Here is a 16,622-nt window from a genome sequence, read left to right as displayed (position 1 = left end):
AAAAGGAAAATAGTGTTTCTCACATTGTTTCTTCTGCATTTTTTATCTTTTGCCATATAAGACAATTTATTCCAGCCTTCTGAAATGCAAGTTGTAATATTCATTTCTATTGTGACCTTTTAAAATTCAGCTTTATATTACTTCATACCAGCTAGTTCTAAAGATGTAGAAAGTGTTTTGCTTTTGAAAATGAGGCCAGTGAAATTCATTACAAGAGACAAATACAATGAACCACATAATAGACTCAAAATCCCATTCTGTTTGATACAAAACCCATATTTAAGAAAATGACCTTGTGTTTAAGACACTGTTCAATGTGTAGACATAATTGCATACAAATGGTATTTCCATATCTCACGTTTACCATTACAGGGCCAACATTTTCAGTGATTTTTTTTTTTTTTTTTAAATGAGGTGGAGCATGCCTCCCTGTGTGTGTGGGAAGACTCGCTGGCTTTTGCCAGCAGAAGCAGGTGGTGTTCTCCCACCAGCCATGAGTTTGTTTGGGATGAGCAGTGTAGTGATTAACCATCCCACCAGCCTTCCTCTTCAAACAGGCTGAGAGGCACCTGGCACTGCTCCCAAAGTCTCTCCTGATTCAGCACATCTTCACAGCAGCCAGAAGCACCCCCTGCATAGTGAGTGCATGGCAGACTCTGCCTGTCCCACTCTGATGTCCCATCATGGGACATCATGGGCTGGTACTGTGTCCCATTAGGGCCTTGTATATTGAAATGCTCTGAAATGAAACCAGCTCCAGTTATCAGAAATAATGAACTCTGGCACAATTACATTGGAGACAGCTCACTTGGCTCTGTGTGTGCTGCTGTTATGAGGTTGCTCTACATCAGCAAGGTGAGAGCTCTAGTATGTACCAGCCTAAATTTCCCTAATCTGCAGTCAGTGGGTTCTCTCTGGGAGAGAGAGACAGGGAGAGCTACAAGAAAGACTGTGTGTAGCTGGCTGAGCTTGATTACAAGTCGAAGACCTACACTAATGTGTCCCAAAGATACACTGATAATGTCACAAATCCTAGATTAAAGTGAGTTCTCGCACTGGCTGAGGACCTTATTAAACTTTTACAAATGTTTGCTGTAAGTAGTCCTGTTCTTTTTTGTTTTCTCTTATTTGGACATATACTTAAAACTCAAGACTGAATAAAGGAGGCCGGAGCAAGTGAACAAAATAAAATGCTCATTTAAGGCATATTCAAGAAAGGAGTTGAAAGCTACACTAAGTGCCTTACTCATGGAGAGCTGTTTATCATCTTCAGTTTTATTGAGGGATGATAAAGAGCCTTGTTCCAGCAAACAGTGTCTGGAATCAAGCCAAGTTATCACCAAGGAAGCAAGAGTGATTTTTCACAACCCTCAACATGCTAGTGGAAGATGAATCAATATGGTAATGAAGAAGGTGTAGGAATAGAGTCATATCAAACTATTTAATTTTTAATTCTGATTTCTCAGGTATGTGCTGGTGGGAAAATAGTGGCAAGTTTATGCTGCCTCTTTCCTGAGGTGTAATTTCATCTGCTGTGCAGGTGGACCTTGAGAGGCTGGCCTGTGCAATACTCATGAAATTCAACAAGGCCAACTGAAAGGTCCTGTGAGTCAGGGCAATCCCAAGGACAAAATGCAGGCTAAACAGAGGATGGCTTGAGAGCAGCCCTGCCAAGAAGAACTTGGAAGTGTTGACTGGGGAGGAGCTAGGCATGGCCTGGCAGTGTGCTCTCACAGCCCAGAAAGCCAAACGTGTCCTGGGCTGCATCCAAAGCACCGTGGGCAGCAGGTGGAGGGAGTCTGTGCCTCTGCTCCCTTCACCTGAGTGCTGCATCCAGCTTTGGGGACTCTGACGTGAGGAGGGCATGGGTCAGCTGGAGCCAGCCCAGAGGAGGGTGATGGAGCAGACCAGAAGGCTGGAGCACCTCTGCCATGACGGATTGAGAGAGCTGGGGCTGTTCAGCCTGAAGAAGAGAAGGCTCTGGGGATGCCTTGCTGCAGCCTTCCAGTACTTAAAGAAAGCTCATGGGAAAGCTGGAGAGGAACATTTTTGAGGGTTTTTAGTGATAGGACAAGGACTATAAATGGCCTTAACATGCAAGAGGTTCGATTATGTGTTAGGAAGAAATTCTTTGTTGTGAAGGTGGTGAGACATTGGAACGGGTTGCCCAGAGAATGTGGATGGCCCATCCCTGGAAGTGTTCAGGCCAGGCTGGATGGGACTCGGAACAACCTGATCTAGTGAAAGATGGTCCTGCCCATGACAAGAGGGTTGAAACTAGATGGCTTTTAAAGGTCCTTCCGAGCCAAACTATTCTATGATTCTATGTCTTTCCTTGCAATATAATTCTTATCTGTTTACATTTTCTACTCTAAGTACCTTTGAATTTCAGTCCCCACAAAATCCTTACTTAGTTGTTTTTCTGTTCTCTCTAAGCTAGAGCTGTACATAAGAAAGGATATATTTTCTGATTTTTGTATACTTTATATATCTATACATGTGGAGTATTCATTCTAAATCTACTATTACTGGCTGTGAAAGGCTGAGATTTAAAAGAGATTTGCATTAAGAGTAGGGAGTCAAATTCTGCACTGATGTGAAAGAAGTTCATCTGCTAATTTGAGTGGTACAATATTACAGCTTCCATATGCCCTCTGCTTATGATGCTCCCAGCATTATTATATTGCTTTAAAGATGTTTTTTGCTTCCCAGGGATGACTCCAGGGAATGCTGCATTTTCATTATTTGAGAAGCAGTTTTGCTTGCAAAGTTGACAAATTGCCTTGTTGCAATATAGAATGTAAGGAGCTTGTTTACACAGGCTGTCTGGAAAGTAAAAGACAGTGTTTTGCACAGAGCCCCCAGGTAGTGCAGATGCTGAGGAGATCCATGTGCCACTTTCTTACTGAGCTTTGTGTTTCTGCAGTCTCGTGATATCAGATTTTGTACATCAAAGTCTTTTCAGAATGACCCACTAAGAAAAAAGTCAAACTTCCATCCATAGTAATGGGCTTGACACATAATTTGGAATTTTGTGCTTAAATAACAGTTTGCCTTCCTTAAGAAGGAAAACAATTTTTTTTAACAATTAATGACATTTTGTTTTACAGTATTATAAGATAATGTTAAGATTTTCTTCAGCTTTCGGGTGGCAGGCAGGGGGAAATCACAGCTAAAAAAGAAATGGTGTATTTAGGAGTCTGGTGTCTGACCTCTTGAAATGAGTAAAAGGATCAGAAGGCAAAGGCTAACTAAAGTGGATTTATCACATCCAGTTTTGAGCCTGGCATTAACGTGCGTTTGAAGCTACAACTTTTACAATAAAAAAATCTTTTTTGAAAGCAGATTACTGGTTTAGAATTACTGGAATGGAAATAATTTTCTTTTTCATTTCTACATAATAGCAAAATAGATCAAGTCTTGATTTTGATGTGTTTCCACAGGTATATCTTGAAAGACTCTTAACTTATGCAGAGATAGATATTTGTCCAGCAAACTGGAAGAGAATAGTACTGGGGGCAATTCTACTGGCATCTAAAGTTTGGGACGACCAGGCAGTGTGGAACGTGGATTACTGCCAGATCCTGAAGGATATCACGGTCGAAGACATGTGAGTGCCGTTTGTTTATCTTTGTCAGTGGATGCCAAGATCTGTGTCTTTGAGGGTGATGGGAAGTTCTTTCATAGATTATATGAAGTTTGTATATTTATGCTGTATCTAAACATGGTGAATGCTGATAGATGGCATGAGGTCGACTTGACAGCTGCTTACATAGGAAAACATGAATTATTTTTGTTTTCTGGTTGAAGCGTATTTTACCACGGGATATTCATGCACAATAATGAAAACAGATTTCAGAATATTTAAATGTATGGTTTGATAAAAATCCCCACACCCAGCCTGCATGTATTCACTTCTGCATCATTTACTGTCATGCTAATTCTCCATGTGGATGTAGATGGACATGTAAGGCAGGAAAAGAAGTTATCTTAATGGCCTTTGGATGATCACCCAGTTATTTACTGCCTTTATTTGAAATGGATACTTTTGGGTTTTGATGTCTTTCCCCCGGTGTCCTGCTGAACTAATTTTCAAGATGTTAAAAATCCAGACAGAATGAGGCTTCCAAAATGAAAGAGGGAGAGAAGATGGACAAGAACCAAAAGCAGGCCCTTCACATTTCTGTGTGCAGTATTCTATGAAGAATAATTTGCTATAATGGTTCCTTAACTGATTGAGTAGAATCTAAGTGGTTTTGCAAACTTACTTTTCCTCTTTTCTCATGCCTTTTGAGTATTCAGTAGCAGTAGGGGCTTCCCTCCATTCACTTCTCCTGCAAGGCAAATCTGGGTGCTTTTCAGGTGTTCCTGAAGCTGGGACCTGAGCTGAAGTGCTGAACAGCTTGGAGCAGAGTCACAGGTTTGACTGTGCCATATGACAGTATTAATCAGGAATGGTTATAAATGTGAGGTTCGAAATTGCTAATTCTCAAGGCTTTTCTTGAAGGTGGTTGAAAGGAAACAAAAAGAGAGGTTATTGTTTCTGACAAACACGTGGTGGTGCTACTGTTAGAAGCTGCACTTGAGCTATGTAACACCAATACTTGCATGGCAGACCTGTGCCAACATTGCCCCTTTCTGCACTGCACATTCCCTAAGCAAAACTGTGATAGGTCCTTGTCCTCAAGGGTTTGAGCTTCTTACCTTTCCTTAAAAGATTTGAAGGTTCTCACAAACTAGAAACACAGAAGCCTCTGGGGAGCCTGAGCTCTCTATATGTACTTGGTGATCTAGTTCATGGGCTTTGTGTTTAAGGCTCCATGTGAACCCCCCAACAAAGATTCTGGTGCTTATATTCCTGCTGTCAGTTTTTCCAAATTTTGTTTTCCTTCTATCTGCAATGTGGTATGTAGTGGATTTTTTTTTCTTATTTTTCAGTTAACTGGGACAGTACAATATGATGATTTTGAAGGGTCTGGCTCTAAGCAAGACAGGGCCTTTCATTGTATTAGTGAGGCAGAATAGCTCTAGGTGAAATTCTTCCATTTGTGTGAATCATTCAGCAGAACTGTCTTGCAGAACATCAAGCAGACCTTTCAGGGTTTTATAAGTCAGCATCAGTGCAGTGAACTGTGTCTAAAAGTGAGCAGAGAACTTGGGAGGACTGAAGTGGGTACCTGTAGTTATGTATGATATGTAGTTATGTTATGTATACATATATGTTATGTTATGTATACATTGAATTTCTGAGGAGTGGCCCAGGAAAGCAGATGCTAAAGCAGTCTAAGGGAGGTGTAGGGCTAAGAAGGGTGTGGTGGTTAGTTAATTTATATCAGTTCAGTAAGAAACACTTGTATGTGTTTGTCCTTTCTGATCTGTAGCTAATCTACTGATCCAATTTTGAGATCTTGGAGGTAGGGGATAATAAGAACCTGAGGCTGTGTATTTGAAATTTTTGAGGGTGCTCTTCAAAAGGGGTACAGCCAATGTCTTCTGCCAGTAAAATAGGCTTTCTGTTATCAGTTAAAATAGAACCTTAGGCTTAGCTTGCAGAATATACAATCTTGGAAGTATAAAAGGACATGTAAAAGTAATATTTTGTTTCTATTTATAGACACCTTACGGTGTAACTTTTTTACTTGGATTTTTAAGTTGGAATCTTCATCAATGTGAGTTTAAGCCGAAGACTCCATATCCAGCTTTTAGTTAGTTTTTAGTATTAATTAGTATTTATCATTATGTAAACATACAATTTTGGCACAGAGAGTGAGGATAAGGAAGGACAATGATTATGATGTGAAGAATTATATAAGGGTAAAGAGTGAGAAGGAGAAAAATAATTTATTTTTGAAAAACCGCTGTACCAGTACTTTTTATCGTCAGCTCATTCCTCTTTTATTGCCAACTGTGCAACTTCTATTTCATATTCCTTGCACGCTTGAACAGCAGTCAAAATGTAACTTAAAGACAATATAATCATCAGTCAATGCCCACTGGTAACACAGCAGTGCAGTCCGGGCTCTTCAGCAAACACTGATAGCTGTCACCAACCATTAATTTTTTTAATTTCTCATATCTTGAAATCACTGTTTTGAATGTATCATATGTCCCTGCATAAGTATTCAGCAGGATATCCAATTACTGTACAATTTATGAAAATTTCTAGTCCTTAATTTTGTTAGTTGGTTTATTTCTCAATGTACTTTTTAATGTATTGGTGTAGGTAATAATATATTTGTATACCAAACCTTTACAGAGTGAGAGCTCAAACAGGAGCTCTGTTCAGGAATTTTGATGAACATGTTTGGATTAGGTACTGGAAAACATGTGATCACCACTGTGAATTTTCATTGCATGTCTAAGGGAAAAATTGCTTTATTCTGTTCATAAAGAGAGTATGATGAAAAATTCAGGTTTCCCATGACTAATTCTAAATGGTTGATTATGAAGAGCTGCAGGGAGTAAATAAGTTCTTCAGTAATTTATGTGTTACAGTAATTTGCAGCGTTTATGAGTGGAGCCTGACAAATTGAGGGCAGGGGAGTGTGCATGTGTTGTTATGGCATAGCTGTGTGTGCAGACCCACCTAGTGGAGGTAAAGCAGAAACTACAAGAAATTTGTTTCCCTGTTAGGTTTTCTTTCCAAAATTGTGTTAGCTAAGCTGATAAAGGTGCCCTTTCACTAGCAAAACTTTGTGTCTGGATTTGATTGACATTGCAGTAGCAGCTGCAAGGTGCAGCATCTCTCACATTCCTCCTTGGTGTGAGTACACTGAGAGAACTTGGTAGGGAAGGTCAAACCTTAGGCTGGGATAATTGTATCTGGCAAGAATAAAAAATGAACTTGGTGTATACCATTTGCAATTTAAAGTAAAATTACATTCAGAATGCACACTCTGAAATATGTTTCCGTGTTTATCTTCTTCCCACAGGAACGAGCTAGAACGCCAGTTTCTTGAGCTGTTACAGTTCAATATTAATGTTCCCTCCAGTGTTTATGCCAAGTATTATTTTGATTTGCGTTCCCTGGCAGAAGCAAATAACCTGAGTTTTCCCTTGGAGCCTCTCAGCAGGGACAGGGCATATAAACTTGAGGTAAGAATCTTTTTAGATTGCTCAGTGTTAAATGTATTGGGGGATTGGGAATTTGTGTTGTTTCTTCCTTCTCCCATCTCTTCCCAGATACTCCCATGAGATATTGGAATATCATGAGCCTGATTTTAATTTTATTTTTTTTTTTATGCTTTGAGTATTCATGGCTGTGGGGACAGGTTTTTGACCCAGTTTGGTTCATACCTTACCTTGCTTTCCATTTCTTTTCAGTTGCAATTGCTAGTATTGGCTTGTGAAAGTACCCACGAGTATTATAATTATTCAATTCACAGTCTAGTATTATTCATTCATTTGGTTTTTTAAAACTGATTATCCACCTTAAATGACAAAATATTAACAAGTGTTGCTGAAAATAGCTATTCCATGTTCTTCTTATCTGCAAGTGCTCAGTTTCATGTGGATCCAAGTTTGTTATCTCCCATGGTGTTTTCCTCAGTGAAGGGAGAACAGAAATGAGCACATGCCTTCAGTGGATAAGTCATGAATGCTTATGAGATCTGGATACACCGTGTGCCAGAAGCACTGTTGGATGGTCTGGACCTGTGAAATAGTGGGCACTCTGAGTACCATAGACACCAAAGGAATTTAAATTATTACCTAATTGTGGGCCCTTAGCAAGACTGCAACATACTTTTCCTAATTTTTCAGATATGTTTTTCAAATATGGGCATTATTGCACTGGGTGTGCATATTGTTAACTAAGTTTGAAAATTTTCATTAGATGCTGGCTGCTTTTAACAGCACACATCTTTAATTACATAACATCTTTGCATTGGAGGTTGTTTGCCTGTGGGTTAGACTGAACTTTGTGTGTTCTGAAATTCCTAGTGCTCCTGTAGCACAGGCAGGCAATTCTGTGCACGTTTTTGTGGGGAGAAATGGTGCTTGGGAAGGTTAATTGACTTGTTTGTGACTCTAATGGGAACTAAAAGTGGTGGAGAAAGAATCAAAGCAAATTTCACTTAAGTTGTATTTCCCAGTCTTTCTAAATATTCTTCTTAAATTTGAAAGGTAGCTCCCATAAGAATGTCATTCTCTGTATGGAGTGTGATCTATATTTGCATCAGATCTTGTTTCTATTAAAGAGAATATTAAAAAAAACTATTTGGGTTGTAATCTTACTTGAAAAGAGTTGCTTTACTGAGTTATGGGAGTCTTGATAGTAAGTGCTATTACATATATCAAAATGAAGATAATTACTTTTTGATTTAGCCCACAGTTTCTTTGAACTGTCAGTCTGTATCACACACAATGTATAACAGCAGGTTACAAATGAGTGTAACAACGATGGCTCCTAAAACCTTAGAAGAAAAGAAAAATGGGAAATGGCTGTAAATAGCCAGAGAATACTGATAATTCTTCTGTACTAGCTAAAAAAAAGGCATATTTAGGAAGAACTAATGGAATATTTTTTCAATAAATCTATATTATTAAAAATTTCCCCATTGGGTGTGCTTTGAGCTGCCAGCACAAGGTGGCTGTAAATAACCCTGCTAGTCAGAGGATGTCTTCAGGGTAGAAGAAGAGTGTCTGCTGTGAAACCAGCTCGGTCTGCCACCTCCTTGCCTCTATATTCTGTAGCCAGAAGGAAGGGAACTGCCTTGTTCCCTGGCAGTATGTGGTTGTCATTAGTGTGCCCTTGAAACTACTTGACAGCATAATTTATAGCCCAGTTCCCTGAGCACAGTTAAGCATTTAGCTTGCCAAGAGTCATCAAAATGCATTTACAGCACTTCTGTAGTCTCTTGTGTGCTGTTCAGACCAGAGTATCTGTTTTAAAACAGTTGCCTGGGTTGTCAAGTGGAGTAGATGTAGTACCACACAGGCTGTGATATTTTTGATACCGAGAAAAAGCTGCAGTCTGTGATGAAAGACAACAGCCTCACAGCAAATGTATTCATGCAGTGGAAGGATTTGCCTTGTGTGATAAACTAAAAAGACCTTGCTCAGTCCTAAGATTAAAGCAACTTACTGGCATTTGAGATCACAAAAGGTGTTGAGTAGAGAAATAGGTATACTATAGGATATTTTTGCTACTTTTTCATTTTAAAGCTATTTTTTAATATCTAAAGCAGAAGCATTAGATCTGACATGGCAGAATCTGCATTGCGTTTTCTGCAAACATGAAGTTGACATACCCGTGATGATGAAAAAAATACACCCTAAAAAGACCAAGGACAAGGCTAGCAAGAAATGTACCTCATCAAAAGGAAATGCTGGACAAGATCCATCAGCTTAGAGGTGTTACGAGAGATTGCAGTACTTGTTAAAAATTACATCACTTTCTCAAACATCTGCAGTGGATGTTTTCTCTTATCTAATGTTCTCACAATTGGCACTTTAAAAGTAGCTTTGTCTTTTAAATGACAAAATGAAAGTAATTTTTTTTTTGCCTTTTAATTATCTGTGGAATAGGGTTCTAGATTTGTTATACCAGTCCATCTAGTAGCCAAAACCCATTTTTATGACCCCTCTTGTTTTTTTACCCCTGTTCTATGGAATCAGGCAAGTTAAAAATGGCAAGTAAACTTTCATTAGATCATCCAGTCTGTCCACCTGCCAGTGCTGTTTGTTCCAAACAGCATATGTTATAGTGTGTTTTGTTCTTCCTTTTAATTATGTCAAATGTCAAGGCTTCCTTTGCTTTTCTTGAGAACTGTTTTCTAATATGGGAGAACTTTTCTGCCAAGAAGGTTGTTGGGTGTCCAGCCTTAACCCACTATTTTGTAATTTCCTACTCTTGCACCTGTTTTTTCTCTCATGTACTGAGCTAAATATGAATCAGATTCTCTCTTTGGGTTAAGTAGACAAAATGTCTCTGTCCTATTGCTGCTTGTGACCTTAGCACTGTGCTAGTTTCAAGATTAGATTTTCTAAGATCATTAGTTAGTGCACTCCCAATTTAACTGACTAGATGTTGTCTGAGATCTTTATTGTTAGGATGGTACTTGAGCACGTAGTTCAAACCATTTGAAATATGTGCTGTTTTCTTGACCCTAAAGAGATAGAGTCCCACAGATCAAACAGACAAAACCAGGAGAAAAATATGTAAGTTACAAGCAGAGAAGAGTCTTTATATCTCTTTATCTTTCCAGTGTCACAGTGACTCAATTGCACTTGTGTGTTCGTATGTTTAGAACCCTCAAATCCAGGAAGAAAAGGAAGAGCAAAACAGAGCAAAACTCACCTTTTTGGGTTTTAGGAGTACCAATTATACTTTTCTCATGCTTTATAAATTAAGGAGAACCATCTACTGTTTGTCCCTGCTAAGTTTCCTCTGGTTTTTCAGTTTTTGGAGGGTGTGCAGCACTCAGTCTGCCTTTGTGCATTCCATAACCAGCCATGCAGTTTTCCTGCCCTGCAAAAATGTGCATGCAGCCCAAATTTATACTGCTACTTCTACTACTACTACTACTACTACTACTACTGGCCTCCTTTCTCCAGCCTTCTTTCTCCTTACTTGTCCCCTCCTCCAGTGATGGAATCTCTAGGAGAGTCATATAACTCAGCAGAGGAACTGACTTCAGTTCTGTATGCGTGGATATGATGGAAGAATATATATGTGTATGCATTCTAGCTGAATACATACATTACAGCCAAGTCCAACAAAATTTCACATGCTGGATTACTGTTGCTGGTTTTTAAGAATGTTTTGATTTTACATGAGAAATGGTCCCTTGCAACTGTCAAAAATTGGTTTCCTTTTCTGGCAAAAAAAGCAACAGAACTATCACATGATACAAAGGTGATTAAAGTTATTTTGATTTATTTTAGCTGAAAGACAATAATAAATATTTACAATTTTCTGCTTCTGTCCTGTTTCCCCATATGTTATACTAAAGTTGACTAACTACCTTGCCAAGTATGCTCCAAATGTCGATTTTATAACTTACTTGCAAATGAAGAGGGATCTTTAGATAAAGAGCTGCTTTAAATGGCAGTGTGTTTCTTATCCATATGATTCATCAGCATAGTCTAGAGATGCCAAATATTAAGTGCCACTTCTAAGCAACATTTCATTTTGTCTGACCAAGTGCCAGAACAGAAATTTTCCTGTGTCACACATGCAATTTTGAAGTGATTACCTTCTCTGACTGTTTGATGCCTAAGGTAATGGGGATTTGGCAGCTCAAAGAAGCTGAGCTCCACCTCATTACACCCCTTTGTCATGCCATGCTTTGGCATATTATTTCATGGATAAACATTTTTAACCTATTGAATTTTAAATCTGATTGAATTGCATAAACTCTCTTAGTCCATCAAGTTCCTGGTTAAATTAAGTAAAATTTTATTAAGCAATTTTATGTAAATGAAGTTACAGTCTAAAAAGCAATATGAATATTTGTGTTATTTTATTCTCTTGTTTGCTTTGTATGCGCCATGAAGGAAAACTGTGTTCAAGAGTAGTCTTAGTAAAAAGATGCAGTTTTCAACTGAAAAGTTGTAACTGTTCTCTTGGTCTTATGTTGTTTTGGGGTTTGGGTTTGTTTAGTTCTGTTTTGTGTTCTGATTTAATGATATTTTGTGGCTGGCTTGACCAGAGCATTGGGTGAATATGTTCTCAGATGTAGGAGTTGTGTGCTTCTGCCATTCCTGCCTCTGGTCTTTGCAGGACTATTCCAATTAAAGGACTCTTCACTGCTACAACTTGCTGTGCTGTAGAAGTAAAAATCAAGAGAGAAAATGATGATCCATGGAGTCAGGATTTTTAATTATTTGTAATGCCTTGTGTTATAATCAAACACTTCTACTGGGTTTGTTTGAACAGTACTCTTTATTAAACATCTTAAGGCACAACTTGAAAGCATTCCTGAGTAAATAAAAAATGCTGCTGTAGTTTGTCGTATTTTTGAATTTGACCTTGAGTACTCCTTGGAGTGAGCTTTCTCTGCAGTTCTGCAGTTTGATTGCCAGAGTTAACATCTCTACTGATGCCAGCCACAGCCTGTCCCAGCCATATGAACTCTAGTAGGCTATTTTAGGGAACAATAAATTCATGCATGCGAGGTCCATAATAAATACTATTTTTAAACTTTGCTAAAAACAGAAGAAACATTCACTCCAGTGTAGCATAAAAGGAGTTGACAATTGAATAATGTTTGTCTCTCTCTTCAAAAGGTTTAAAAATGACTGTATGTATAATGTGAATTAAATTATTCTGAATATGAGTTTCATTTCCCTCTGGCACTATATAAGATAGCCTGGTCACATAGAAATGATCATCTGCTTCTGAGAGGTGAGTTAATATCAGCTCAGGAGGCAAAGCAGGGCAGGTGTTCTGCAAGACCATTTCTCAGCAGAGAAAAGTAGAATCACTACAAGATTTTTAGGAAATAAAAAATTTAAGATTCACCCAGTTTTTAAATTCTCCAAATACACTTACAGTTTCTATAATTGTTTTATTAAGATTTGCATGATTTTTCACCTATGAAGGATGATACAGCAGTTACCTATTTGAAATGTATAAGCATTGTCAGTGAGGTTTGTAATGGTTCGCTTGCAAAGAAATGGCTTGGGGTATGCTGAGTCCTTCTGAAGCTGCCAAGACAATGCAAGTCTTCCTACCAGGACTAATGAAATGAAAACTAGGATTGGAAGAAAATATCTTCTTGTGTTTTGCTTAATGAAGTGACTTTGTAATTTCACCATGCATTTAGTCTTGCTTTACCTGTACATCTGTGGGCAATGTTTTTTCATCTTTTCTCTTGCAGGCCATTTCTCGCCTATGTGAAGATAAATACAAGGACTTCAGGAAAGCTGCAAAGAAACGGTCGGTCAGTGCTGACAATCTGACTGTGGTTAGATGGTCCCCTGCAATTATCTCCTAACAGAGGAGACTGGAATATTCCTACGGACGTACTGTTTCATCCATCCATCTTTTTCAGAGTGGGCTGGGGGCGGGGGGGGGATAAAGAAAAAAAGACTTTTGATTTTTTTATTTTTAAATCTGTCAAGCTGCCTTTACAGTGCCTCCCCATTGTGTAGCACACGAGTGAAATACCTAACGGAAGGAGAAATGGAGAGAAATCGGTGTTTGGGAGAGAAGATCGGCAACAATTATTTTCTCACTTCCACTAACAGCTTTACACTTTTATGAGGAAACAGCAAATCAGGTGCTTGGAAGAAGAAACAAAAAAAATGAAGTAGAGGCAGAAAAATATTTAAGAACTCTGCCATTTTCTATTATACTGTACTCATGAAGGGAAATGGCAGCATGAAAAAAACAAACCATGTAGTCAGATGACTGTGCACTAGAGGAATGACGTTGGGAGAGTTCCATCTTAAAGGTTTCTCTTAATATCTTCTTTTTGTTGTTGTTATTGTTGTTGTTGGTTTTTTTTTTTTTTTTGCATTCCTCATTGCTGCTTCCCAAGATAAATTCTTCCCCTTGCACAGCAGGAAATACAAGTCTGTATTTACAGTAGCACAAGCCCCTGAATAAATAGCGTTGGGTTTTTTCACTGCACTTTTCTCTGTAACCTGTCTTATTAGCATTATTCTTCTTAATTATTATGCATATGTTACATTTCTTGTATGCCTTTTATTGTATTTTGAAAGAGAGAACTTGACCATAGTACTGAACCAAAAGTGTGTACAGGGATCAGAAGATCTTCGTAATTTCATGATGTGTTTTATTTATAGTATACTTGGGTGCGTGTGCCTTCCTGAGTTCTTGGAATCATTTATTTTTCCGTAATATAAAGATACAGTTGTTAAAGTCTTGAGATGATGATGATGATAAGACTTGGGCCAAATCTCTGAAATTTGCAACAGATCTTGTGATCCTTTTTGCAGATTTTCATAGCATTAGAAGTTTAGCAGAATTCATCCATTTTGAAGGAGATTTTTTTTTTGGTATGGCCTGACAAGTTCATTCCTTCACCTCCAGGTCCATTGTTGCAAGCAATATTCTCAATTTTTATATGTTTACTTTAAATCAAAGTGAGTCTGTTTGTATAAAATAAAAAATAATAAAAAAAATTGTTCCAATGAGAAGGCCTGTAGAAGAGCAGAATGGAAATCTTAACAAGGTATCTGTCACAAGGAGATTTGATTTGGAAGCTAAAATACAAACCCTCATGTTTTTCAGTGTAGGTGCTTATAGAAATTAAAAGTAACTGAACTGTGAATATAATTTCCAACTCAATTATTAAATTCCTCTGTTGTTATTATTATTTCGCTCTTACTGTGACTGTTCCCCCTTGGCGATTGTAAGAACCTTTTACACAAAATAACTTCTCAGTATAAGCATATTTGCTTCATAACACCACAGGGTGATTTTTTTCCCCCAGTTTTTTTTTATTTTTAATTTTTTTGCACAGTTTAGAAAGATACAGCTGAAAGCTCTCAGTGCCCTGCAATCTGTCCTTGCGACTGTCACTGAAGGGAATGGCAGCAGATTCGTGCACTACTGTTGTAACCCACAAAGATTCCACGTTTGTGTTGTTGAGCCCTATGGGCTTGTAGCAGCCTGGGGGCCCAGAGGTGCCCCCTTGGCCCCCAGGGTGATGCTGATCCGGGGACCTGGGGCAGGCAGGCACCGACAGGAGTGAAGCTGTGAAACCAAACAGCTCCCTGTCAGCTTCCCAATGCGATTCGTTCAGCTTGAGACATGAAGGCTTTGTCCATTAATTCTCCTGATGTTCTTTGGGCCTTTAATATAATCGAATTCTCATCACTTCTTGTTGTGCCAATGCATCAGAACTGTGAGTATCCACGTCCATTTTCCCCTTGAACATGGAATGTAAGGCAAGTGTTTATAACAAATTACAGCATTTGAAACCTCTTTACAGATAGTATCAAAAGGAACATTTTCAGAGCATTTGAAATTCATCCTTTATAAGCATAAATTTAGGCTTTAAAATATGTAAAATATTTTGATTTATCAAGTTTGCTAAACTATTTTCCATTTAACTTGATATCAGGAATATTGGTTTTATCCATTTCTGGGTGATAGAGATATGAACTTTGGATTATGTAAAGATATCAATGCATCTACTATAATTTTTGTGAAGTTTATTAAACTACTTTAAAGATTGTATAGTCTATTTATTGTATGTATGTACATACAGTCTGATACTTTAAAAAGTGGATTCCGTAAAACCTGGCTCAGTCTTGTTTAGACTATTGAATATCGTTTTAGCCTTGTGCACTGGACTCTACCTCTGTATAGGAGAATTTTCCATATTCTTAATTAGTACTGATTCTGTGATTAACTTGGTTATGTTTCTTGCACTAAGAATTAAAAAAAATCTGCTGTAAGTGTGGATTTTTTTCTTTAGTTTTACCATATGAATCCTCTACATTTAGATGGATGTTTCTTTCCCTCATGGTTATAGAATAATTCTTTGCTTTTTCTTCTGGTTTGTTCCAGGGTTGCCAAAAAATACAGTACCTGTCAGTAAATCTGAAAAGTGTCTTTTGTTTGCAAGGTATTCTATACCAGGTAATTAAAAATGAATTATTATTTAGGATTATGTTGTGTTTAGTGTAGTTTTTTCAGCATTACTGTATGGAAAATACCATTGCAAAGTTAGAGAATCACCGGAGATGTAAGAAGGGAGGAGAACCATATAACATTTTAATTAACAGCACAAAGACATTGTGTTTTGCTGTAAATGTTTTCTGGATTAAGGTTTTCATTATTGCTTTGGTCACCGGCTCAGAACTGAAAAGGTGTAGGAGATATAATAAACCTGTCCCTTCAAGCATCATTGTCTTAATGAATTATTTTTATGTGTTGAGCCAGTGAGACACTTGTTTGGTCATTTATGCATTGATAATTGGATAAATATTTGAAAAAGGCATCTTGTAAGGGTTTTAATCATTCATCCATATGCAGCCCAGAGTTGTTTCTATAATTCCTCTTTCCACCTGCAGACCTGTTTATATTTGATTTGCTGTTTGTATTTCATTGTTTGTCAGTGACATATATCATTCTGACAGACACTGTCATGTGGGGCTGGGAGGACTGAAGTCATGGGATAAAGTGCAAAAACAAAACGGTCAAATCACCTTTTTCCACCTTCCAGAAACCAGTCAGCTCTTCAAATGATGTGTATTGCTAAAAATATAAAAAATCCCATCCTGTAGCAGGGTAATGGTTTTGTTTGGTTAAGGATTTTGGGATTTTTCTTAGAGAGAGAGAAATTAGCATATATTGTATAATTGCTGTTTACATTTATGTAGTCTGAACTAAGACTGTGTTTTAACAACTTTCTCTCCAGCTCCCCTAATGCCAGAAACCTTAACTATAATATAAAGATTAGAAGTAACAAAAACCTCATCAGAAAGTGGTGTAATGGTGGCAGATTACAAAATGACATCTGGTAGCATTTTCTATGTATAAAAATAGCAGTATGTGGGAGGGGATAGAGGAACTGAAAGAGCAGAAAAAACCCCAAAATCTTAACACCTGAAGCAACAAATTATTTACAGCCATTCTTAGTTGGTAATGAGCATTTCATTTCCCAGTGGCATGTTTAAGCTCCTAACTGAAGTGCTGCACA

At 37.9% G+C, this 16,622-nt stretch overlaps 1 protein-coding gene across 5 annotated transcripts in view; it reads left to right on the top strand.

Moving 5' to 3' along the window:
• The window catches only part of CCNY (cyclin Y), a 118,801-nt gene extending 103,214 nt beyond the window's left edge, over positions 1–15,587 (top strand). For all 5 annotated transcript variants that reach the window (XM_014892188.2, XM_088159478.1, XM_014892189.2 and 2 more), the window contains 3 exons: positions 3,444–3,610; positions 6,933–7,095; positions 12,825–15,587. In XM_014892188.2, coding sequence (XP_014747674.1) covers positions 3,444–3,610; positions 6,933–7,095; positions 12,825–12,941 — 447 coding nt within the window. In that variant the 3' untranslated portion in view covers positions 12,942–15,587. The remainder of the gene's footprint in view (positions 1–3,443; positions 3,611–6,932; positions 7,096–12,824) is intronic.
• The last annotated feature ends 1,035 nt before the right edge of the window (positions 15,588–16,622 follow it).

This window comes from Sturnus vulgaris, chromosome 1 (genome assembly GCF_052056855.1).
Source record: "Sturnus vulgaris isolate bStuVul1 chromosome 1, bStuVul1.hap1, whole genome shotgun sequence".
NCBI lineage: Eukaryota > Metazoa > Chordata > Aves > Passeriformes > Sturnidae > Sturnus > Sturnus vulgaris.
The sequence above is the reverse complement of the archived record's forward strand: the minus strand, read 5'-3'. Positions and strand labels throughout refer to the sequence as shown.